At 35.4% G+C, this 26,089-nt stretch overlaps 1 protein-coding gene across 5 annotated transcripts in view; it reads right to left on the reverse strand.

Annotated features, from left to right (window-relative positions):
- The window catches only part of Nup205 (nuclear pore complex protein Nup205), a 171,102-nt gene that overhangs the window by 135,119 nt on the left and 9,894 nt on the right, over nt 1-26,089 (reverse strand). For 2 of the 5 annotated variants that reach the window (XM_089099638.1, XM_089099640.1), the window contains exon 2: nt 1,614-1,762. In XM_089099638.1, coding sequence (XP_088955764.1) covers nt 1,614-1,754 — 141 coding nt within the window. In that variant the 5' untranslated portion in view covers nt 1,755-1,762. Of the gene's footprint in view, nt 1-1,613; nt 1,763-15,528; nt 15,623-26,089 lie in introns of those variants that run through there. The other 3 variants (XM_089099637.1, XM_089099636.1, XM_089099639.1) reach the window with 3 other exon arrangements.

A 26,089-nucleotide genomic window follows, 5' to 3' on the forward strand; every position in this document is an offset into this window, starting at 1 on the left:
AGCTGGGGGGCTTAAAGGATGGTGTTTTGTAAGGAGTATGCATTGGGAGTGTTTGACTTGGGAGTTTTATTTGATTTCAATATAGGTTTTATTTGGTGTGATTGGGCAGCATTTGCTTCCATAGCTGCAAAAGGGTATGGGATGGCCTTCTCTGTTGCTATTTGGAGTGTTAGTGCTCTTTCCATATATGCAGGGCATTGTGATTTATTGGTGGATTCATGTGGGCCATTACAATTGATACATGTAGGCTGAGTGTTGTTGCAAGTTGTAAACTCTTTAGGATGGGACCCTTTACATTTACTACAGGCTAGGAGAACTTCATTGCATTTATTTGTTGTGTGTCCCATTTTCAGAAACTTCTAACACAGGATAGGCTTTGGCTTGTATTCCTTGTGCGGTTTGATTTGCCCAAATAGGAATAGCTTTTCTGAGATATTAATTTTTTCCTTCAGCTTAAATAACAAACATCTATTTGTTTTTATTCCATTAGAGTTTGGTTTACCCAGTTGATTGACATCTTCTACAAGGATTGTGTTACCAGCACTATCTGTGAGCCCTTCTTTTAACTCCTGAATTGTTATTTCTAGGGGAACATTATATACTACTATTTTTGTTGGGGATTGTTTTGGGTTCCATTTAGATTAGTTAATTGGGGTATTCAGAAGAGATTTTAGATTAAGTATTGTATCAGCTGATTTCTGATCTTGGACAGATATTAGCAAAGATCCATCACGGTGAATGTTAAGAGAAAACATTGATTTTAACATATTGAAAATTGCAACCCTTATTCTAGTAATCTTTGTTATTTCAAAGGGGGTATTTGGAGAAATTCTGATGTAAATTCCTAAGTTTTGGGAAGGATAATCTTGGAAAGGAGGAGGGGAAATACTTTTGATTGGGGATGTTTTTTCCTTTTTTGAAGCTCCTAGAAAGGACCTTTTGAAAACCATTATCATCTATAGTGACATTTGCTCCAACACTGATCATTGTCCTATTCTCAGAATTTGAGCTTTCATGTGAGCTTTGTGATAGGGAGCTTGACCAGCCAGGATGGGGCAAAAATGGATCCATTTCATTAGTATTTGGGGTGGGATCTGGAGGGACCTTTTTTTAGGGGGAGTTCTTTGCATTGCCTTTTGAATAAGCTTTAAGCTAAATAGGAAAGGATAATAGTATGATACCGGACCGTCTGCACTCTACAGTGGGGAAAACTTCCACAAAAGAAACACCACAGTATGGTCCTGAGGAGAATTTTGAGCACGAGGGGTTCAGTACAGCTACTGGTTAATCGAGACAATAATTCACAAGAAACTTATTATTAAAATTTCTTAAAGTGTTGCTGTTGCTGACAGACAAGTGTCTAACTACTTCCCAGAGCAGAGGATCAGATGTAGCGAAAAACGTGTCTTATAAACAGGAGAAAACACTTGTCTAATTTTAAAACAGGTAGTCTATTTTACTTTTTGAGAGATAAAATAATAAAGAATGATGACAAGGAAAGGGGGTGCCGGGGGCGGGGGGGGAGACCTCCTATCCCATTAAAACAATTGACCGTGTGCATGAGTATCAATAAATTCTGTTCTATTATAATTTTTTTTAAGAAGCAAACATACCGGATTTTTCAGAATGGTGTAAAAATTTCCCTGCTGCTTCCTCAGCATTGACTCAAAATCAGGAAACAACTCATGATTTCTACCCAAAATTACTGATTCAGAAAGCTTTAGAAGATCTTTGAAAGACGTCCAAGATGTCATCTTTGAACCTGCAAGATAAAAACAAAAAGAAAATCAATAAAACTAAATATAAAAAAAGGAATAAAATGAAGTAGTATATTCCCTTTAATTGCTCAAATTATATGTTAATTATCATAAAGAGCTAAAAGCAAAATAGCTAAATTAAAGGAAGAATGAATTTCTCCACCTTGGTGGGTATACAATCAGAATCAGAAGATCCTGAACCTTTTAACCAATTGACAGCCCTACTTATCTCAATCTCAGAAACTGACTCTAGGATGATTGGTTTCAACAAGTTGGGCAAAAATATGATTTTAAATCAGGCTTAGACAAGATAGGTGTTTACTGAAGAAGAAGTTGTTTTTCTCCCATTTGCAAAATAGGAGGTAAAAGCCTCTTGAACATTAAGTTCACCCTGAACAACTGAGCCATCAACCATCAAACTTGGAGGAAAACAAGAAGATGGAAACAGAGGTCTGAGGACAGAATTAATCACTTGCCAAGTTTTTGAAATGTTCTTTCTGCAATTCAAAAATTCCTGAAAATGATAATCATTTAGCCTTCCAAATCAAGGAATTAAAACTATTCCAATTCTTTTTGAAACTGTGAAGGCAAGCAGCAGCACTTGACAATGACTTTGTTGACTTGTAAAATTTCCAAATGTTATTTTTTTTCTCATTCTGAGGTTACCATGGAATACACCATTTTACTAGCAAATTAACTCAGAAGAGCAAAAAATACTAAAGATTGTATTCAATTAACATATTCAGTATCATATTGATATTTGCACTGACAAATAAATGCCAACAAATAATGCAAACAAAAGAATCAGCTAAAATCTACACACAGCCTAAGGCTGTCTGGCCCCATTTGAGGGGCCAGGATGCAATTGTCAAGGCAGCAATCGTTATATTTTGAAACAATGGTGAACAAGGAATCAAAAAGGTTCTGCCTCTTTGTTATTTTGTGTTTAGTTCAGAAGAGGTCAAGCACAAGACTTTTACCAAAAAGAGCTTTGAATAGGGAACCAAATAATATATTTTTTTTCAATCTGATTTCTGTCCTATAAGTGAGTTTAACCAAAAACACTGTGTATATCTTGCAGTTAGTAAATTAATCAAACATTTGAAAAATTTACTCAATTATTTACAATAAGAAAAAAAACACAAGCAGGAAAACAGAGGTAAACTATGAAACAAAGAATACATATATTATCTTAATTGCCCCAAATTATCCTAAATAATCTTCTTTGACAATGTAAGTTAATTTAGAAATGCCTTGTCAAGTTTACAAAACAGAACTGGGCCTAGCCTAGCGACAGTGAAAATAAGAAAAAAAGTTATGCACAAAAAAGGCATCCAATCTAAAAGCACTATTGAAAGGTTGAGACTAGGGGCACATTGGAATGAAATCCTAAAAATTTTTGAAAACTAATTTGAAATAATCATAGATACTTACTTGTCTCATTCCTAAATGTAAATTGTTTTGACTTTATCCCCTCTCCTGATGGCTAAATATACAGCCCACTTTATACATTTCCATTATATTTTACAACAGCACTACTCTATTCTTTGCTGATTGAGCAGCGTTCCCTGTTGTAAAATGTATATTCCCTATTGTAGTGGCATATTTATGATTTCTGTTTCTGGGGGGGGGGGGGCAGGTAAAAGCTACCAGAAGTCCATAAGCTTACCAACAACTTAGTATATTACTCTCATAGTCCCTGTTTTGAGCTTATTTATTACTATGCTACAAAAAAAGATAAAATGATGAGTTCAATCAACTGAACTAAGAGCTCTAATTTTGCTAATCCTTGAATCAGATACAAAACAACATAAGCACTGTAAATACTTCTTATATTTTAATATGTCTTGATTTCCTCCCAAAGTCACTGAAAACATCAGCAGTATCCACCCTGATATTGCAATTAATAGACATATGTCCAAGACCATTCATCCTGCCTTCTCCTGTCTCCTTTATGGAGGTATGTTTTAAGCTGCTTTAGTATGCCAAATAAACACCCCACAGAAGTCATGATAACATGGAGAATACAATAAAGAGTGAATATACAGTTGGAGAAAAACAGCTGTTGCTTGCACCAAGAGTTTCAGAAACTTTATTAGGATGAGACTCACCTATAGACCTCCATTTGGCTTGACAGATAGTTAACTCAGCAAAGAGGGCTAGTCTAGGAGAAACAGAACTGCTTATATTTTTTTTCAGCTTTGTCACAACCTCAGCTAACACAGAATCAGCAATAAAACGAGGGAAGAAAGGTTGATTTGAAATTTTGTAGCTTGGTTGTTAAGAAATCTCATATCAAGTCCTTCAAATACCTGCTTGGGGCATGGAGAAAGACACATTTTTTGTTAAAAAAGAGAAGTGTCTGAAGAGGAGAAGAACCAACATTGGCGTCTCAGTATTGAGGTGCGTGTCCCAACACTTTCAGCTGTCTAGACAGCTTTTCCATTAAAAGAAGGAAAATGTGCTTCCACTAGCTCTTTTCATACCGACATGCATAGACCGATATGTTCATAATAGGTAAGTAACACTAAACCTTCCTTCTGCAGAAAAACAAATGTTGCTAGCATAATCGACCTAACCTTTTCACAAGAATCAGAGGGAGAATGAAGCTGAACTAGGTGATGGCTGCTACAAAGGAGTTGGCTTTTTGCTATTAGACTGTGTTGGACTGGTTGTCCACAAATCTCTCCAGTACTACAACTATAGCAGGAAAAAGATCCGGAAAAAAGACAATATTATCTTGCCTTTCAACCCATTATATGTCACAAAAGTAAAGTAGATATTGATATTTTTGTATGTGGCAGAGCAGAAGCTAATGGCTAAGTTTTTTTACAGGAATAGTAAAAAACAACAACTTCTTGCAAGTATCTATATAGCATTTGAATAAGGTCCAGTCTGGAGGCCTTCACCAGGACAAGGCTTAAATAATGCAAAGCACAATGCATGTAAATGGCAAGTGAGTACTGCTTTTGTATCTCTGCTTGAGCACCCTCATACAAACTGGACATGCTACTACCTCCATCAAAACCAATTTGAACTAACTTGTTCATGTTGAATCCAAACTAAGCAGTCTAATAATATACTTTGCAAGACCTATGTCATTCAGGTAATTTGCAGTGTAGAAACACAAAAAAAACCCTTTCTTCTATTTGATAATTATCATAAAAGCAGATGATAAGAATAAGCTGTTCTTTTGAAGTTACACCACCCATCTCATCAGTCAATATTGAAAAATACCTCACAACTTTTGCTCTATTCAAAATTGCATCCCAAATGACTTTGCCTACACTATCAATGATATCATTCTGCACTAGAGGAGATGCATACTTCATTTGCTTTTCATGACTATTAAAAGAAGCAGCTGAACAAATTGCTCAGCCACTAGCAGTGATCCTTGGGATGTCGCTAACTTCCAAGTGTTCCCAAGTGACTGTAAGCAGGCCAACATCAAGCCCATCTTCAAGAAAAGGAGAAAGGACCAAGCCAGTAATTAATGCCCTATAGGTTTCACTTCTGTTGTATGCAAGGTCTTTGAGAGCATCATAAATGATGTGCTGGTCTTTCACCATGAAAGAAATCAGTCACTTTCAAAAAGTCAGCATGGTTTCCATAAAGGTTGCTCAATTGACACAAACCTCATTGAAACATATGACTGTGTGACAAGACTCTTGGATGATGGCCTTCTGGTGGATGCATATTGCTTGATCAATCAAAAGCCTTGGATAAAGTACAGCATCAATTTCTTCTCCAGAAAATGGAAGCAGACATGGTACATGAGGATATAGTTGCCTGGATTGAAGCCTTTCTTACCGGAAGAACTCAGAGGGTAGTAGTTGACGCCACCAGTAAAACTGTTCATTCAGATGAAATTCCTGTCATTAGTGGAGTCCCAAAAGGCACAATCTTGGGGCCCAAATTGTTCAGCATATATATTAATGACTGTAAAACTAACCAGAACAACCCAATGAAACTATATGCTAATAATTGCAAGCTCTTAGGACAGGTTCAAGGTAGCCCCAATCACTCAACATTGCAGGAAGACTTAGATCAACTATCTAGATGGTCATCTGATTGGGGTTTGCAGTTCAACGTGTGAAGACGCAAAGTCCTGAATCTTGAAAACAGAAACCCTAGATGACCTTGCCATAATGGTGATAACCTACTTGAAGCTGTAAGTGAGGAAAAGGACCTAGGGATCATTGTCAATCACGAACTCAAATCCCACAGCCACACACAAGCTCAAGTTGCTAAAGCAAACTGACCCCTAGGGCTCATAAGATGAATGTTTACCACCATGAAGCTATGTGTGGCCAAGAGGCTGTACAAAGCTATTGTATGTCCATACCTAGAATTTGGAATGACCCTAGTGTCTCCCCATTATATAATGGATGTTAAAGCACTCAAGAGTGTCCAAAGACCAACAAAAAAGCTCATACCAGCTTTGCAAGACAAGCCATATGAGGAACACCTTGTGTCCCTCAAACTCCCCGCCCTAGTGTATCGAAGAAAGAGAGGAGATGCAATTGCTACTTGCAAACTGCTAGAAAACAACCTCTCAAGTCAATTTTTGTCCTCATCCCTTGCAAGTACAACAAGAGGTCACACAAAGAAGCTGCAAGTCCCCCATTGCCCTCGACATGAGCACCAACAATTCTTCTCTGTATGTGCTGTCCCTTACTGGAACAGCCTCTCCAAAGCCACCATCCAGTCCCAAACCATAGATGCGTTCAAGAAAGGAGTTGATCAGGACTGAGTCAATGAAGAGTGTAGGCTAACCTGGGACACCACACCTTAGTCATGTCACACCACCAGCAAGGTGTTCCGCAGAAGGCTCCACTCCACCTTATTTGACTGGACATGCAATTTAAGGTAAGGTAAAATACTCCCACAATTTACATTTCTGCAATCCATTATTAATCATAACAACCCTCTGAATACCCCTATATTTTTACTACTTTTTGTAAGGAGATCCCTTTTTTCACAAAGACCCTGCTGGGCTAGTTCATGAAAACCACAAATAGAATAGTCTGGACAATTAATCTTAAAATTTCTTGGTTTTAATCCTTTACAAGGTTCTTACAGATTCAACTGCTGGTCAATTGGAATGCTTTTTCCTTCTTGTATTTTGATAAACATCATAGATGTTTGTGCTGCAATAACAAGATACCATCTTTTATCATTATAATTGAAGTCAATGAGAGCATCTTTAAGGTCAGTATATGGCCCCAAACTAACCATCCAAGTGTTTGATGTGAGCTTTTACTGGTCTCAGATTTGGCAAATAGGAAGCAGTGTTTATAGAATGCACCTTCTGTTGAAGGGCTGAACATCAACCATGAGGACATTTGGAGCCATGTACTTTGAAAACGAAAACATTTTGTCACTACACCCTAGACATTCCAGTTAACTATTTCTGGAAATTCGAAGTCCTTTCTTGGTTTCCAGTACCTACAAATTAAGTCCAACTTTCAAGCATCAGAAATCTAATCAAGGTTATCAAAGGACTCCAAGCCAATATCAAGCAAGGTGATTATGGGTGCAATGACTGAGGTGTCTTCTGAATGCTGATCTATTTCATAAAAGGGGTTATTAATGCTTTGGCTTAGAAGTTATTCCAATAGTTAGACAAATTAACTTGAAAAGTTGATTTAATTCACAAATTTCAAACTACAGCATTTAAATATTTTTTTGAGACTGAAGCACAAAATAATTTTTTTTCAATCTTAATCAACATTACCCTAACTTTTTAAAATTGACTCTATTAATGAATGTTATCCTTCTTTTGTTAAAAATGATCACAGGTCCTTCTCCTAAGTCCTCTTCCCTTTCTACTTATTTGACAAAGGAGCTCCGAGGCCTATTTCCTCAGACCAAGACCAAAAAACAACCTAATTCACATTCTTATTTTTTACTGGAATTTAACTCTATTTCATAATCTTCAACTCCAAAATGAGTTTTCAATTCTTGTAAACCTGCATAATTTCACAGCTGCATAATTTCCCATTACATTTTGTATATTATTTGATTCTTATGCTAATTCCATGAGGGGATAGGAGAACTGACTTCATACTGTTCTCCTTTCTTTGCTAACCTTAGGAAAAAGGGCTTGGTTCAAAAAATGGGACAAAGAATCAAGGCCTCAGAAGAAAGGGGACAGAAAATACAACTTTGGTTGTCAGATAATCTGTTCTTGCATGTTGGCCCATGAACAATCCTCTTCTCTTACTCAACAAGGATTTTATGGCACATATTGTTGGTTAAAATGAGCAACAATTGTTTAAGCTATTTTTTCAGTTTGAGTTATGAGAAAAGAAAGTTGGAAATTATAAAGCAGTCACCATAACTCCAGTTCTTGTATCCATCTTCATTTCACCCCATCTTTAACAAGAAAATTAAAAAATCTTCCCCTTTCTGTGTGTTTGAATTTGAGGAAGAAAGACCAATCAGACAATCTAAGCTCCTCAAACCTGCCTCAATAGTTTGAACCTGCCTTGCTGGTCCTTTTTACAAAGGTGATATACAGCGGATTGAAGGTGTATAAAGGAGGCCACCAAGTGCATCACTGGACTTGGTGAGAAACCATACAGTGAAAGGCTATTCATCCTAAAACTCCCATCTTTGACCTTCCAATGCAGGCGGAGTGACATACTACTCACATATAAATTTGTCAACCAACCCCAAAATAAGCTCTTTACCTAGTTACCCAAAGAAAGACAAACACAAGGTCATTCTAAGGAGCTTCATAAGCCCAGAATTAACTCTAGAATCAGACAAGACTTCTTTAGCCAAAGGGTCATCAATGATTAGAACTGTTTAAGTGAGGAGACAGTGTCTTCAACATCAACTGAAGTTTTAAAAGGAGACTCAACAAAGAATGGGAAACCAAACTTTCAAGATACAACTGGAGCTGCCCATCATCTGTGCCTCATAAATAGTGATTAATATCTATGCATATACAAAAGAGTTGTGCTAGGATGCTGATTGTCATACCCAACCAACTCACATACTCTATCAGAAATTTATGTTCTGTGGTGGTGTCTACTCTGCTACAGAAGAATGATCCCCTTGATCATACCTATCTGTGGTCACTATCACCAACTGGGTTTAAATTGCATCTATTCTAGCAAACTCTTAGCCAGAAGGCATGTCACTGAGCTGTAAGCACAGTCACAACCCTGTTTTTTTATGTTTTGTGTAAAGTTTTAACTGCCATCTCAACAACAGATCCAAAAAAATCCAACATTGGACTTTATGTTGCTCTGAAGTGTGAATTAAGGTAATATATTTATATCCTAAAAACTTTGTAAAAAAAAACAATTTGCTATGCAGCATAGCTTCTCTGATAGAGTTATAGACTTACAGCAGCTGCTTTATAGCTACTACTACTACTAAAAACTCACCACAGTGCCAAGCAAGTCTCCCTCTTTACACCCACCCAGAAAGTTCCCATTTCCCTTAAAGCTTTCTTTGTGACATCCTCCTACCCCAACTACAAATGACCTGCTTTCCATTTAGCCCTGGACAGTTGGCCAAAAAGGACAATCTTCAACAATCTGTCATCCTTCATCTACAGAATGTGCCCTAGCCATCTCAACCTTTCTCTCATTATAGCCCTAGAAAGTGGGATTTAACCACACTTTATAACTACAAATAAACTGTTTAACTACAAAAAGTTTTCAGAATTTCTGCTTTTCTGAGGTGCTAAAGAAAGTTAGTGTATTACTATGGGTAGGATTTACAAGTACACTATTCTATTAGAATATGAAGCAAAGTAAGAAATTTAAAGCATTGTTGAGTGTTTCATGCTGGCCAACATAGTTGACAACGATTGTAGATCTGCATCTATAGAAAACCGAAAAGGATGATTAGCTTCAATGCAATGTTCTTATATGGCAAATCTGTTTCATTGTTAGTATTCAATCTTTTTCCAGCATTTAAATACATGAAAAAAGGAAAATGTTGCACAAAGCTGGAATAAAAAAAAGACTATTCATTAGTAATCCTTTTGACTGGAATGGGTTTGCCAGGAATGAGATTAGCTGAATACCTTCTATCATTGCCTCTATTTCTGGAACAGTAAGGACCATTTTCATCAACTACACACAAGGGTTTTGAAAAATATAATTAAGAGAGTGTAGACAGTTTTTTATCCTATATTTTTCATATATTGTGCTTTCTTTTTTAATATCACTGAGTCATGTTAAGTCAAATATTAGCAAAATAGCTTACACAACTTTCAACTAGATGAAATACAACCACAATAAGTGTGAACTAAGAATTGTCAAAGCCTTGAGTAGAGGGATGGAATGACCAAGGGAGTGACAATTCTCAGCTAAGGACATGAGAGAAATCTTCAAAATATACAATCTTGACAGGTATATAAAAGATATGTAAAGAGGAGAAATTTTGTGGCTGAGCAGCACTCCCATCTGAGTATGCAACAAAAATTCAAAAGGGACTGCTGAGAGCAAGACATTAAACTCTTAAAAAAAAAAAATTGGGGGGGGGCTACCCCCTCCCCCTAAATACATCACTATGCTATTGTAAAACATAATGAGAATATTTCAAATGGGTTCTATATTTATCTATTAGAGAGGGGTGAAAGTAAAGCAATGCAGCTTTAGCAATAAGACAAGCAAGTATTGATATTTTGGCAGTTCCTTAAGAAAGTGATCTTAGAGCCACTGTTGATGATAGATTGAATTTCAGAACTCATATCAGGACTGTGTCATAATCTACCTTTCAATCCCTTGCCATCATCAAAAGGAGAATCTCAAGCTAGCATTGTAGAGCATTTATGAAATTATATGAGGAACCGGATTGACTACAACTTGAGGCTGAAATGTCTATGGCACCCCTTTTCCAGAAACACAAAGAAGTGCTGAAAAAGTACAGCATAGAGAAACTAAGATAATTAGTGGATTGCAGCAAATTTTTATGAATGATTTATGAATCTTCTTAAACCCCCACACTTACATATAGAAGAAAACAAGGAGAAGTGATTCTTGCCCATAAATTTAGACTATATCTAAAATTACCCTTCCTCCTCTATTTGCTTACCCCTTGCATCACATGTCCAGAGAACATTCAAAAAAACATTGTTCCACTAGAGAAAGAGGTCAATTTTTTAGCCAGAGAGTTGCCAACCTATGGAAACAACCTTCAGAAGACATAGTATCTGCAGAGTCAACTCACACATTTAAGTGCAAAATTGACAGTGGCAACATTAACATTCCTTTTCAACTGGAGAATATTTGAACTCTCAACCAGGATGTAATAAGCAGCCAGACAGGAAAATCATCTCAACAGATGTTATCACAAAACATAAGCTAGGCTTCACATCTTTGCTCAATCCTAATTTATGAGATTACAAAGATCTGCAAATACATTTCCTAAATTTAGAAAAGACCAATTCATACTGCTTCAAATTTTACTCAAATAACAGGAATTGCATTGTTCAGAACTAAAACCAGAGAAAAAGAAACTGATAACTAAGAATTAAGGTAAAATTCTACTTTAGCTGCTTTTGGCTGTCCTGGAAAGGGGTTAGGTTAGGAAAATGAAACTTTCAGGGTTGGGTTTACAGGCTAAAATATGTCCTGGGAAGATATTTTTAAGCCTCTACCTTCACTCCTTCTCCCTCTAGAGTGAAATTTGCCTACATGACAGGTCCTATACATATTGAAATTTTGACAAAACAACATATTACCTTAATTTTCAGTTATCAGTTTCTATTTTCTCTGGCTTTAGTTCTGAAAATGCAATTCCTGTTATTTGAGTAGAATTTTATGCCATATCAATATTTTTTTCCAAAATTTAGGAAATGTATTTGCATATCTTGAAAACTGTATAAATTGTTTTGTCAACATTTTAATAGGTATAGACCTGTCAAGTAGGCAAGTTTCTAAGACTTAGAATTAAGAAGAGGGTTAACATAGAAGCTTGGCAATAGGTACCTTCCAAGAGTATGTTTTAGCCCTGGACTCATTACTGAAGATTTGATTTTCCTAGCCTAACCAGCAAATTTTTTGCAGTTCATAGGCTATTATTGACTTATAAATGAAGTGAACATACCACTCAATGCCTTTTTTATGCTCTTTATAAATATAATAATTGCTTCTACTGCAAATTCAAATTTACCCACCCCCACCCCCCTAATGTGCAAATATATACCCTGAATTGGAATATACCTTGAATTGTCAATGGCAAAGTTTCAAATAGCAAAATTTAGTGCTATTTTTGTTGACAGTGTTCAAAAAACTTGATATGGTAGGAAAATGTTTTATATTTGAGTTGCCTAATAAATGAGGTTCGAATTGTTATAAATAAGTATTTTTAGAATATCTTACTCTTGAAAAACTTATTTATGAACTAGCAATATGTTTTTAACCACTTTTCCATAGCTTAACTAGTGTTGATAGCCTAACTTCTCTGTGTGGTTACAGTTCAGGGTATATATTTGCACTCTGAATTTGCAATAGAAGCAATTACTATATTTTTAAAGAGCATAAAAGGCATCAAGTGGCATGTTCACTTTATTCATAAGTCAATAATATGAACTGCAAAAAATTTACAGTAAAATGCTGCTTTAGCTACTTTTGGTTATCTTATAAAGGGGTTAGGTTAGGAAAATGAAAGTTTTAGGGATGGGTCTACAGGCTAAAATATGTCCTGGGAAGGTATTTTGAAGTACCTATCTCCATTCCTTCTCTCTCTAGAGGTTCCTGAAATGTGCCTACATTATAGGTCAATACCTTTTGAAATTTTGACAAAACAACATTTTACCATTAATTTTCAGTTTATCAGTTTCTTTTTCTCTGGCTTTATTTTTGAAAATGCAATTCCTGTTATTTAAGTAGAATTTTAGGCTATATCAATGTTATTTGTTGTTGTTTTTTTTTTTTTTTTCAAAATCTAGGAAATGTATTTGCATCTCTTTAAAACATTATCAATTGGGATTGTTCAAAGTTGTGAAGCTGAAAACAATTTTGTTGTACTTCATTTAAGCAGAAGATCTATTTTGCAAGGTTTCACTTTTATAACACATAGATTTTTAAAGGTCAGAACCCTCTACAGGGAGAAGGAGTGAAGGTAGATACTTTAAGATACCTTCCCAGGACATACTTTAGCTTGTAGATTCATCCCTGAAAGTTTCATTTTCCTAAATAACCCCTTTCCAAGATAGACTAAGGGTAAAATTCTACTTTAGCTACTTTTGGCTATCTTGGAAATGGGGTTAAGTTAGGAAAATGAAACTTTCAGGGATGGGTCTACAGGCTAAAGTATGTCCCAGGAAGGTATGGTATAAATTTAGAATTGTGGCTCCTGATAAGGAGACATGTTAAGAAAACAATTCTTACTTTAAAATATGTATAATAATCCTAGTTAACATATTATCCAAGGAAAAAACCTTTATCATTAAGTCTTTCCTCTTTTATTCTTCTTTTTCCAACTTATAGGAAAAAAAAATCAATTTTCTCCATGCTAAAATGCAATGTATAATCTTTTGAAATTGCTGCTATAAATTGTCAAATAAATTGTTCTTATAGATAGCATTCATCCCAGTCATTGTTAATTTGTTTTTTTTAATGATAGATAAAGCAGTGGTGAAAATACAAAATATTAATACAACCTAACCTAACTTCAATTCAAAATCAACAGACTCAGTCAAAGCTGAAGGCCTCAACTGAGTCCATTGAACTTGGGTGGGATGAATGCTATCTATAAGAACAATATATTTGACAATTTATAGTGGCAATTTCAAAAGATTTACACATTGCATTTTAGCATGGAGAAAATTGAAATTTTTTCTTTTAAGTTGGAAAAAGAAGGAAAAAAGGAAAGACTTGATGATAAAGGTTCTCCCCTTGGCTAATATGTTAACTAGGATCATTATACATATTTTAAAGTAAGAATTGTTTTCTTAACATGTCTCCTTATCAGAAGTCACAATTCTAAATTTTTACCAAAGGTATTTTGAAGTACCTACCTCCACTCCTTCTCTCTCTAGAAGGTCCTGAAATTTGCCTACATGACAGGTCTATACCTATTAAAATTTTTACAAAACAACATTTTACCTTAATTTTCAGGTATCAGTTTCTTTTTCTCTGGCTTTAGTCCTGAAAATGTAATTCCTGTTATTTGAGTAGAATTTTAAGCCATATCAATGTTTTTTTTTCTAATTTAGAAAATATATTTGCATATCTTCAAGACCTTATAAATTGGGATTGAGCAAAGTTGCAAAGCCAAAAACTATTTTGGGTACTGGTGCATTAGATGGTTGCTTTTATATATTGTGCGAGAAAACCAGTCACAAAAACCAGCCAGACGGGTTAAATGCAAGAAACCACTATAGAGAAATGCAATGCAAAGCGTGGTTTTATAGCCCAAATTTGTTTATAAACTATTATATATTCATCAGCATTAACCAAACTTGACTTCTTTAGCAGTATGTAGAAGTGACCAGCTAATGCACCAGTACCCAATTTTGTTGTACATCATTTAAGCAGAAGATCTATTTTGCAGGGTTTCACATCTATAACACACAAATTTTTAAAGGCCATCAAAGGTCAGAACCCTTTAGAGGGAGAAGGAGTGGAGATAAATACTTCAAAATACCTTCCTGGGGCATACTTTAGCCTCTAGACCCATCCCTAAAAGTTTTATTCTCCCAACCAAATCCCTTTCCAAGATAGTCAAAAGTAGCTAAAGTAGAATTTGATAAATTTTTACCAAATCATATTATTGACTTACAAATAAAGTGAATATACCACTTGATGCCTTTTTTTATGCTCTTTCCAAATATAATAATAATTTTTGTTGGAAATGAATTTTACCTCTGCCCCTATATGCCAATTCAGGGTATATATTTGCACATTGGGGGGGGGGGGGGGTAAAGTTTATATTTACCTCCTATTTACATCAGAAATAAAATTTGCCCACCCCCCTAATGTGCAAATATAGACCCTGAATTGGTATATAGCCTATAGGGGTGGGGGTGAAATTCATTTCCAACAGAAATCATTATTATATTTGGAAAGAGCATAAAAAAGGCATTGAGTGGTATATTCACTTTATTTGCAAGTCAATAATATGATTTGGTAAAAATTTACCTAAAATTTTACCAAAAGTAGCTAAACTAGAATTTTACTATAGATTTTAAGCTAGGGTAAGACACCCAGTAGTCGGCCACCTGCCTATTCTTGGACATAATCTTTTATACTATTTTAATCACTATTTACAATGAGCTGTTTGTATGTCCAAGTTTAGGCAGAATTGTCACTTGTTAGTAAATTCAAAAATAGGAGATGCTGTACAGGTGAAACTATTTGAATAAGTAACCTACTTGTTCAGAAATTCTTCAGAAATTTTTTGATACAAAAATTAAGTTTCTAGGTAGTATAATACAGTAATTAGAGTAGTTTAAATGTCAAAAAGTTTTTAAAGTGATTAAAGTGTCCGACTACTGGGTGTCTTACCCTAGGTAGCCTATTGTTTCAGTAGGCAAAGTACTGTTTCTACATTTTTATCCAGTAAATATATACCAAATCATATTATTGAGTTAGGAATAAAGTGAATACACTATTTGATGCCTTTTTTTATGCTGATTACAAATATAGTATACCCTGAATTGGCATATATAGGGGGGGGGCTGAAATTCATTTCAAATAGAAATGTTTATTATATTCATAATCAGCATAAAAAAGGCATCGAATGGTGTATTCACTTTAGCCAATTCCTAACTCAATAATATGATTTGGTATATATTTACCTTTTATCCTTTGCATCATGGACCTGCAAGCAGAGGCAGAGCATTTTCAGTCTTCCAAGTGCTATTTCAATTGCAGCCTGATTAAGTTTTTACGATAAAATTCAGCAAATTTAGATCAACTGTGTCAAATATAAACTTAAAACATTTGGTAGACCTAAACCTGAGAAACAGTGGTTGACCTACCCGTTTAAATTTCTTTCTTCTATTTCTTTTATAAAAATTAGCTTGGACAGTGTTACCAACACCTCAAAACAAAATGTACCAAAAATTGCATGAAAAATGTACCAGAGACAAAAAAATTGTACCATATCCCAAATTTTTTTCCGCGTGTTATGCTTCGCGTAACACGCGGATCGTCGGTGATGCAAAATACTATCTATGAAAATTGTACATAAGACATTTTCATTCACTTTCTCTCTCCATTTCTTTGTTTTTCTTTCTCTTCTAATACAGTACATCACTCCTGACAGTACGAAATTGTTCGGAGTAACATATATTATTACAGAAACATTTTGCACCGCTTGAAATTGATCCCAAATGACGATTTTAATACAAATCAGGGGCTAAAATTGCATTTTAACCTTTTATTCTTACAGCATATTGCGAAAAAGCAGTTGCTGAGACCTGATTTTCCATTTAATAGTTTGCATAAAAATCCCCTTTTCCCTTTTATGAAGATCTCGATAGAGGGGAGGATTGTTCCTGTAGCCCTCCCTAATATAAGCTACCGCCTACAAAACCATACCGGAAAAACAAATTCTTTTTAAATTGAGACTGATTAAAGAAATGACTTTGGGGGTTATGGTCTGGTTTAACACCTACTGGAGATTTTAATGTTGAAACAATATTTTTCTCCAAAATGCCTTTAAAAGATACTCCACTCACCTTGTAAGGTCGAATCTGATATATCCCCACAAATGGTACAATAGAGGCCATGTCTTTCACTATTTTTTAAATCACCTTAAATCATCTTTTATTTTTAAAACTGGAACTGGCTTTAAAAACCTGAGTTATCTGAGGTTCCAACTAATCTATACTACAAAAGCTAAACATCAAAAAGATTAGAAACACGACATTAAACATCACTATCTGAGTCAGAAGCCATGGCGGCACTTGCAGTTGCAGATTTTCTGTACCCTTCTCCAGTCGTTAGAAGTACCTAACGATTTTAGAAAAACCTTAATTAAGGCTCTTTATAAGAAAGGTGATGAAAGTGACTGTGGTAATTATTGAGGCATTAGTCTCGTCTCTGTAGGTAGTGAATTACTTAGTAATATGATACTTTTGAAACTGAGAGATGCAAGACAAAGTTTTAAGAGAAGAACAATGCGGTTTTAGAAAAGGTAGAGGATGTGTCGACCGAATTTTCACTTTTAGGCTAATTATTGAGAAGTGCCTGAGTTTTCAAACACCTTTGTCCTCAGTTTTATGGATTATGAGCAAGCGTTTGATTCTGTTGATAGAAGAGCTTTAGTAAAGGTTTTATCCTTGTATGGTGTACCAGACAAATACATTAAAGTGATTAGTTCTATGTACGAATAACCCTGCTGCGGTTAAGGTAGGAAATGAGGTTGGCAGCTGGTTTTGTATTAAATCAGGAGTTAAGCTGGGTTGTGTTCTGTCCCACTTTATATGGATTGTTTTGATGGACTTTGTCTTAAGGAGCACAGGAAAGGCAATGGGAGATCACGGAATCAAATTGGGAGGAAAAAGTCTCCTGGACTTTCCATATCCTGGAGACATTTTGACGCTAAATTTAGAAAATTTTACGATCCTCTTGAAAAGAGTTTATCTGTAAAACAATGCATTTTATTCTCTGTTTTTTAAACATGAGTTTTTTTTTACGATTTAGCCAACAGGCTTCAATAAAAACCTCACCCTGTCTTTTTGTCATCAATGCTGGTCTTCAAAATTCAGAAATTTCACAAATACAAGTAGAACTTCACTGGTCATGAGATAAAATTGTTTTTTAATTACATGATCAAACAGTTCGTGGTAACAAACTGTAGGTAAGGAGCGAACCGGCTCAATAGCAACCGAATCTCTTTAAAAAACGGAATTTTTATACCAATAGATATATCAAAAGAATCGCCTTTTTATACCGATTTCAAATATATAAATTTCAATAAGTTTAGTTTTACCCATCAAAAGTTACGAGCCGGAGAAAATTTTCCTGATTTTAGAAAAAAGGGAAAACGCCCCCTAAAAGTCAAGTGATCTTAATGAAAATCACACCATCAGATTCAGCGTATCAGAGATCTCAATTGTGAAGGTTTCAAGCTTTTTTCTGCAAAGATGTAAAATTTTGAGTTTTTTGCCAGAAGAAAGATGACAAATGCGTGTTTATTATTTTTTTCCCCCAGGGTTGATCGTATTGACTCAGTGGTCCTAGAATATCGAGAAAGGGCTCATTTGAATGAAAATTAAAAGTTATAGTGCGCTTTTTAAGTGACCAAAATTTAGAGGGCAGCTAGGCCGCTCCCACGCACCTTTTTCCAAAAATCGTCTGATCAAAATTTTGAGATTGGCATTTTGTTCATCATACATTATGTTCATACATTTTGTTCATCATACATGCATACATTATTGGGTGGGGTGGGCACATTTTCTGCTGGAAGGTTTTTAGGGTAAATTTCCAATGGAGAGGAAAGTTTCCAGGGAGTAAAATTTTCAGGGGATATTATGCACTGGGGGAATTTGCCAGAATTCTTATACAAAGTTTTTTTATGTCTTGCTTTCTCTTTCCCGTCTCAATTATGCGCGGAGTGGTTAAGAGTAATTGTCCGGGGTAAATTTTCACCGGGATCGAATTGTCTAGAGATATTTCCATGGGGAGCGGGTTTCTCCGTGAATGTGGGACTAGATTTCCAGGCATTATTTAAAAACGATCAGAAATAAAAAAGTATTTTCAATTGAAAGTAAGGAGTAACAACAAGACTTAAAACAGACAAAAACGATTATGTATATAAAGGGTTCTACCCCCTCCTCAAAACCTCTCTCTTCACAATAAATTTTTAATTTTGTCCCAATTCTTTAAGAATGACTCCCGAAAGACAAGGGCCGTTTAAGTAGAACAATAGGCTAAGACGCTTTTTTAAGAGTAATAAAAAACTTGAGCGTAAACAGTAAGGTGTTGAGGAGGGGGCAAACCCCTTTATAGACGTAATAATTTCTGTTCGTTTTAAGTTTTAAACAAGTAAAATGAATCGTTTTATGCAATTCTAAAAAAAAAGATAACTTTCAATGCTTTCAAAGTTTGGTAATTACAAGTTTTTTGCATATTATGAAGTGATAACTGTTTCTTAACACGTTTTTTTCTCAATAGCCCCAATTTTAGGCTTATATTAAATATATATATATATATATATATATATATATATATATATATATATATATATATATATATATATATATACTGCTAAAGAAGTCAAGTTTGGTTAATGCTAATGAAATAAAATAGGATGAATATGTAATAGTCTATAATATAAACTAATTTGGGCTATATATTTGCGCATTAGGGGGGGGGATAAAGCATAGCATATATTAAATACGTAACCTAACCTAGCCTAAGTACCTCCCCCCCTAAACCCCACAAAACAACAGTTGAAATATCATAAACGCAATGAAAACCACGCTTTGCATTGCATTTCTCTATAGCAGTCTCTTGCAGTTAACCTGTCTGGCGTTTTTTGTGACTAGTTTCTTTGCACGATATATTATGTTATATATAACAATATAGGTACTCCTTCGTTATACCTACTCTTTTATGTATGTCAAACTGTAGACGCGACGAAAAACCCATTTTTACGGTATGATTCAAGACCCCTCTGTAGAGAAATACAATTTATAGCGTGGTTTTAATTGCTTATCAGATATTTAAAGTGTTGCTTTTGGGGTTCTGGGGGGGGGGGGAGGTGCCTAGGTTAGGTGTTATGAATCTAATATATGCTATGCTTGGCCCCCAACCCCCCTAATGTGCAAATAAATAGCCCAAATTTGTCTCTAAACTATTATATATTCATCCTATTTTATTTCATTGGCATTAACCAAACTAGCAGTATATAAAAGAGTAGGTATGACGAAGGAGTGCTACAATATATATATATATATATATATATATATATATATATATATATATATATATATATATATATATATATATATATATATATATATATATATATATATATATATATTAAAAACAAACAAAATTCTGAAAAATTAAAACCAATGAAAATTGCAAGAACTTACTGGAGGCATCTTCGAAGACTAAACCACCTTTTTAAAAATTTCAAAATTCACAAGTGAAGCTCCCAGCACTCTTAAGTGATTAGGCATGATTCTATTCAGTGATTGAGTTGCAATAAGTTGACTAGAGCTATAGGGAAAACGACAAAAATAGCTGTTGTGCAGAGGGTAAAACCTTAGAAGTTGATTAACTATAATTAACTAGTTTAAGATTGGAACACACTGAAATTTAAATCTGATTGTTGGGAATCGTGAATCCGATCGAACAAAATTTAAACATGTTAGATTTTCGGGATCGATCTAAGACTCAGTCGAGCAGCTGAACGGCAATTAAGTCTATAGACAGTTTACAGAGTTTATGACTTAGGTCAAGATTTATTCAGCTAGTGGGATATTTATATCACCCTAATGGTTAATAACATTTTGTAGTGGAGTATGTTAAAGGAATTGATAATTAATTAGCAGTTACTTAAAACAATCCATGAATACATATTAACTGGGCAAATACTTCAAAATAGAACCTTCATAAGTCATGAGGAAGTAGAACAAATGCAAAGTAATAAGAAAGCACTTGTCTTATAACACCCACAAAAACGAAAAATTAAAATTGTAACATTTACGTGTTACGTATTGTAATATGTATAAAAACGCAATATCAAACTCTATAAAACCCACATATTTGCAAAATTTATTTCTAAATGAAGAATTTGTGACGTTTTAATTTTATCCTTCGACTCTTTTAAATCTCAGGCTCAAATCCGTCAGCAATTTTCGCCAACAACATGTCTCTGACATTTCACAGACAAGTATTACTAGAAATAACGTTCTTTTAGCTTGTAGAAGCACTACCGGTATTAAAATTATTTCAAACTTTTTTTATTATGCTAGCAGAGAAATAGACTTGAAGCTCATAAATGAGAAGTAAAACATTGTTATTCCTAAAACTTGAGCAATTTATGCATAATAAAGTAATACAAAATAGTTCAGAGCTCAGGAAAATTGCCAAAAATCAATATTGCAACAAAGTGTTAAGCCGGCAACTAAATTATATTCTAAAACCGACTTGAGCTCAAGATGGCATTGTTTTGTGAATCTTTATTTGGAGTTTTGTGACATCAGGGCGCGTTTGCCTTTATTCTTTCCTTCTTTTCAACTATGTTAATTCCTAGCAAACCAAAGAAGACAATCTTGGAAAACAACAGGTCTATGAACAGAAGGAAAAAAAAAAGTAGAACCATCAAATGAATTTTTCGCCTGTACAAAATAAGATCCTCAGCGTTGAAAACAAAGAACCTAAACCACTGCAACTTAAAAAAGGAAGAAATCTAAAATCAAAAAAGAAATTATCAAACCAATATTCGAAATTTTTGCTCCATGAACACTATATCAGCAGAGAAGCAATTGGCAATAAAATAACTGTACGAATTGAAAAAAAAACTTAATTATACCGTTGAGGAATAATACTCTCGTGGGTATCTAATACAATTCTTGGCTTTATTTTTACATTTAACTTAAACCCTTAGTAGTTCTGCATGACTAAATTACAACTTGAGACAAAATATTCATTTTTTTTAAAATGGGATCATAAATTGAATCACAATTCAAAATACCTGTATTTCTATTAATTGGTAAACCTATGACGAAGGATTCTTTTTTCTACGGGTTCTAGGACAAAGATTTCAATAAAATTCTTATATGCCCCCAGGGCATAATTTACAACCCTTGCTCTGAAGACTGTGGGAGGAGTGTCCTGCCCAAAGGTATAATTTTCAGAACTTTCAACTGAGTGGAACAAAATGACTATCTCAAAAAGGGTGTTAGTTGCCTTCCAGTAGCTTTCGACTATTAAAAAGGGCGCTAGCCATTTCAATTTCCAATCAAATGAGCCCTTTTTGAAGTTTCTACGACAGCGCTTTTTATAGAAAGAAACCTTATATGCCCCCAGGGCATAACTTACAACCCTTGCCCTGAGGGCTGTGGGGGGTTGTCATTCTCAAAGACATAATTTCCAGACCTTCCAACTATGTTAAACAAAAGGGCTATCTCAAAATGTTGGTTGGGTTTGTTTGCGGAAAAAGAGGGCGTGAGAGGTAGGTTATTTGCCCTCCTGTAACTTTCGACTATTAAAAAGGACACTAGCCCTTTGAATTTGCAATCGAATGAGCCTTTTTTTGAAGTTTCTACGACAACGCTTACCATAAAATCCTTATATGTCCCCAGGACATAACTTAAAACCCTTGCCCTGAGGGCTATGGGGGAGTGTCCTCCTCAAAAATGTAATTTTTATCTGGAAATCAACTACACTGAACAAAATGGCTATCTTAAAATTTTTATTGGATGTGTTTCAGGAAATGTTGGGCGTGGATGGGGTGTTAGTTGCCTTCCAATCACTTTTGACTATTAAAAAGGGCACAAGCCACTCCAATTTCCAATTGAATGAACCCTTTTCGAAGTTTCTACGGGAACTTCTCCGATACGAAGTGCCCTGGTCTAAAGGGAAAAAATAATAAATAATGCATTGTGCCAACATCATTCTTATATCATCCCAGGGCATAACTTAAAACCCTTGCCCTGATGGCTGTGGATGGAGTGTCCTCCTAAAAAACATAATTTTTACCTGGAAATCAACTACGCTGAACAACATAGCTGTCTCAAAATTTTGATTGGATATATTTAGGGAAATGGTGGGCGTGGAAGGGGTGTTAGTTACCTTCCAATCACTTTTGACTATTAAAAAGGGCACTAGCCACTCCAATTTCCAATCGAATGAGCCCTTTTCAAAGTTTCTACGACAACTCCTTCGATACGAAGTGCCCTAGTATGGGAAAAAAAAATACATTTTGTGCCAACACCGTTCTTTACCCTGGCAGCGCGATTGTGGTGCCTATGATATGGATTCATCAAAACTTCAAAAAATTATATTCTCCTTTAGACGACAATTTCAATCAAACAGTTCGTGGAAACGAACTTTGAGTAAGGAGCGACTCACCCTATAACAACCGGTACACACAAAAACAGAATTTTGACAACAATAGACACATAAAAGAACTGGCTTTTTATGCTGATTCCAAATATGTAAAACTCATTAAGTTTAATGTTACCAATCAAAAAGCTACGAACCCGAAATTTTTTTCGTGATTTCGAAAAGAATGTTCAGTGGCTGTCTGTAATGTTTACCAAAGAGCGTCACTTTTGCTTTCGAGAATCAGCTTCCTGGATGCTTTATTTGCTTGAATTTACGATACACGCACTATATCATAAGAAATCACCAGATTTAGAAGAAAAAAAAACTATTCTTAGAAGTAAACTGACTAAAAATCACTAACCCCAAAAAAGGCAGTAAAAAAATCATGAGAAATAGAAGTAAATAATTAGGGATGGAAACCCTGCTCCTGTAGAACTGAAATAGTAGTGACTCGCCTGAAATTTACTTACAGCTACAAGAACAAATACAGGATCCCAGGTAGAAAGATTGTCTTTTTATTAGAGATTTCAAGGCCCAGGTTAGCGGAAATTGAGAAAGGTGGTATCGTAGCCTAGGTAAATTAGATGTAGGAAAGTTAATACAAAACGGTTACATACTGCTGCAATTTTGTAGGTATAACAATCTAGTTATAACCAATACAGTATTTGGTCATAAAATGGCCCATACATTAACGAGGTACTAACATAAGGATAAGACGGCCAACCTTATAGATTATATCAGAGGTAACGCTATAGCGTTGTTTATAGTAAAAGCTATAAGGATTCAATGTTTTATTGTTTTTTATTTATTATATTTCTTTTTTCCAGAGGCACTTCGTAGGGAAAAGTGGTCACATAAACTTTGGAGGGGGTCATTCGGTTGGAAATCGGAAACTCTAGTGCTCTTTTTAAAATTGAAGTGGTTGGAGGGAAACTGCCCCCCCCAAACCTCTTTTCCCCATATACATCTGATTCAAATGTTGAGATGACATTTCATTCAAAATAGTCCAAATATCAAATAATAAAACTGCGGGGTGGACGAAATCTCCAGTGCCCAGGAGCAAGTGTTTTAAGCTATGCCCCAGGAGCATATATGGTTTTTATGGAAGGTGTGGTCGTATAAACTGTGTAGGAGGCCCATTTGATTGGAAATTGAAAGTTTTAGTACCCTTTTCAAAAGTCCAAAGTGATCGGAGGGCATCTAGACCCCCACGTCCTTTTCCCCAAATGCATCCGTCCGAAATTTTGAGATAGCTATTTTGTTTAAAATAGTCCAAAGATCATATAACAGTGCCTCCAGGGTTGAAAAACCCTCCAGAGCTCAGGGGTAAGAATTGCAATCTATGGCCCAGGGCATACAAGGTTCTTATAGAAGGGTTTGTCGTTTAAACTCTCGCACTGTCAGAGGCTCACACTTACACACTCATTCACTTACTTACGCTCACACTCACACTCACTTACTTGCACTTGCTCCCACACTCGCTTACTCAATTACACTCACTCAATCGTACTTATTCCCTCACTCACACCTTATATGCCCCAAAAGCATATAAGGCTTTAAGGGCGTGGGGAGGGCAACAAGACTCTCCCCACGCCTTTATTTTCCCAAATACATCTGATTAAATTCTGAGATGGCCAATTTGTTCAAATTAGTCCGAAGATCAAATAAAGACGCCTCCAGGGTTGACACAACTCCCCAGAGCCCATGGGCAAGGGTTCTAAGTTATGCCCTAGAGGCAAAGAAGGCTTTTATGGAAGGGATGGTTGTATGAACTTTGTAGAAGGCTCGTTTGACTGGAAATTCAAGGTTCTAGTTCCCCTTTTAAGATCAAAAGTGATCGTAAGTCAATTAGTTCCCCCACGCCCTCTTTTACCCGAATATATCCGATTAGAATTTTGAGACAGTCAAATGTTCAAAATAGTCGAAATATTATATAGCAATGCCTCCAGGGTTGACGGAATATGGGGGCAAGGGTTGTAAGCTAAGCCAAGCCGGGGGCATATAAGGTATCCTATGTTTGGAAGGGTTAGTCGTACGGTTTGATCCTTTGTTTACTTTGATACTGTGTTATTTGATTACTAGTATCGATACTGTCATGAAACTTCGATATTGGAAAAAAAAATGATTTTGAAATAGGGAATGTTGAAAAACTTGAAACTTTGGCAATCAAAAACGAACAGATATTATTAAAAAAAAACATTTTAGCTACTGCCCCCTCCCCTAACAGTAAAAGTCTAAAGCCTACTGCATCATTATCTCTTTACTGAAAACTATATGTGTCTTGAACAATCAAACATTTCGTGGTAACGAACTGTAAGTAAGGAGTGACCCGGTTCAATAGTAACCGAAACTCTAAAAAACGGAATTTTGATACCAATAGACACCTCAAAAGAATCATATTTTTATGGTGATTTCAAATTTACAAGTTTCATTAAGTTTAGTCCTACCCATCAAGAGTTACACGCCTGAGAAAATTTGCCTTATTTTCGAAAAAAGGGGGAAACAACCCCTAAAAGTCATAGAACTTTAATGAAAATCACACCATCAGATTCAGCGTATCAGAGAACCTAACTATAAAAGTTTCAAGCTCCTATCCACAAAAAAGGGATTTTGTATTTTTTGCCAGAAGAAAGATCACGGATGCGTGTTTATTTGTTTGTTTGTTGTCTTTTGTATTTTTTTTTTCTCCAGAGGTGATCGTATCAATCCTGTAGTCCTAGAATATCGTAAGAGGGCTCATTCGAACAGAAACTAAAATTTCTAGTGCTCTTTTTAAGTGACCAAAAAAATTGGAGGGCAACTTAGCCCCCTCCCATGCTCATTTTTTTCCCGAAGTCACTGAATAAAAATTTTGAGATAGCTATTTTGTTCAGCATAGTCGAGTATAATAAGTAGGTCTTTGAGGATGACTTAATCCCCCATAGTTCTCGGGGGAAAGGCTGCAAGTTATTAACTTTGCCCATTGTTTACATATAGCATTGGTTAACGGGAAGTATACAGATTTTTTCAGGAGGGGCTTTCATCTGGTGCAGGGGGGGGGGGTCAGAGGAGAGGGTTACAGCGGAGGATCTTTCCATGGAGGATTTTTCATTGGGAGAAGGGACATTTCTACGAAGGGGGCGCCGGATTTCCTATCATTATTTAAAAAACGATCAGAAATTAAATATAAAAAAAGTTTTTTCAACCGAAAGTAAGGAGCAATATTAAAACTTAAAACGAACAGAAATTATTACGTATATGATGGGGTTCACCCCCTAGTCAATACCTTGCCCTTTACGCTAAAGTTTTATTTAGTATTTTCAAAAGAACTATCTATTCTAATCAACCGGCCTTTGTGATTCAGGGGTT

This window comes from Artemia sp. Qi Xiang Cuo, chromosome 13, assembly GCF_049724085.1.
Source record: "Artemia sp. Qi Xiang Cuo chromosome 13, ASM4972408v1, whole genome shotgun sequence".
In the NCBI taxonomy this organism is placed as follows: domain Eukaryota; kingdom Metazoa; phylum Arthropoda; class Branchiopoda; order Anostraca; family Artemiidae; genus Artemia; species Artemia sp. Qi Xiang Cuo.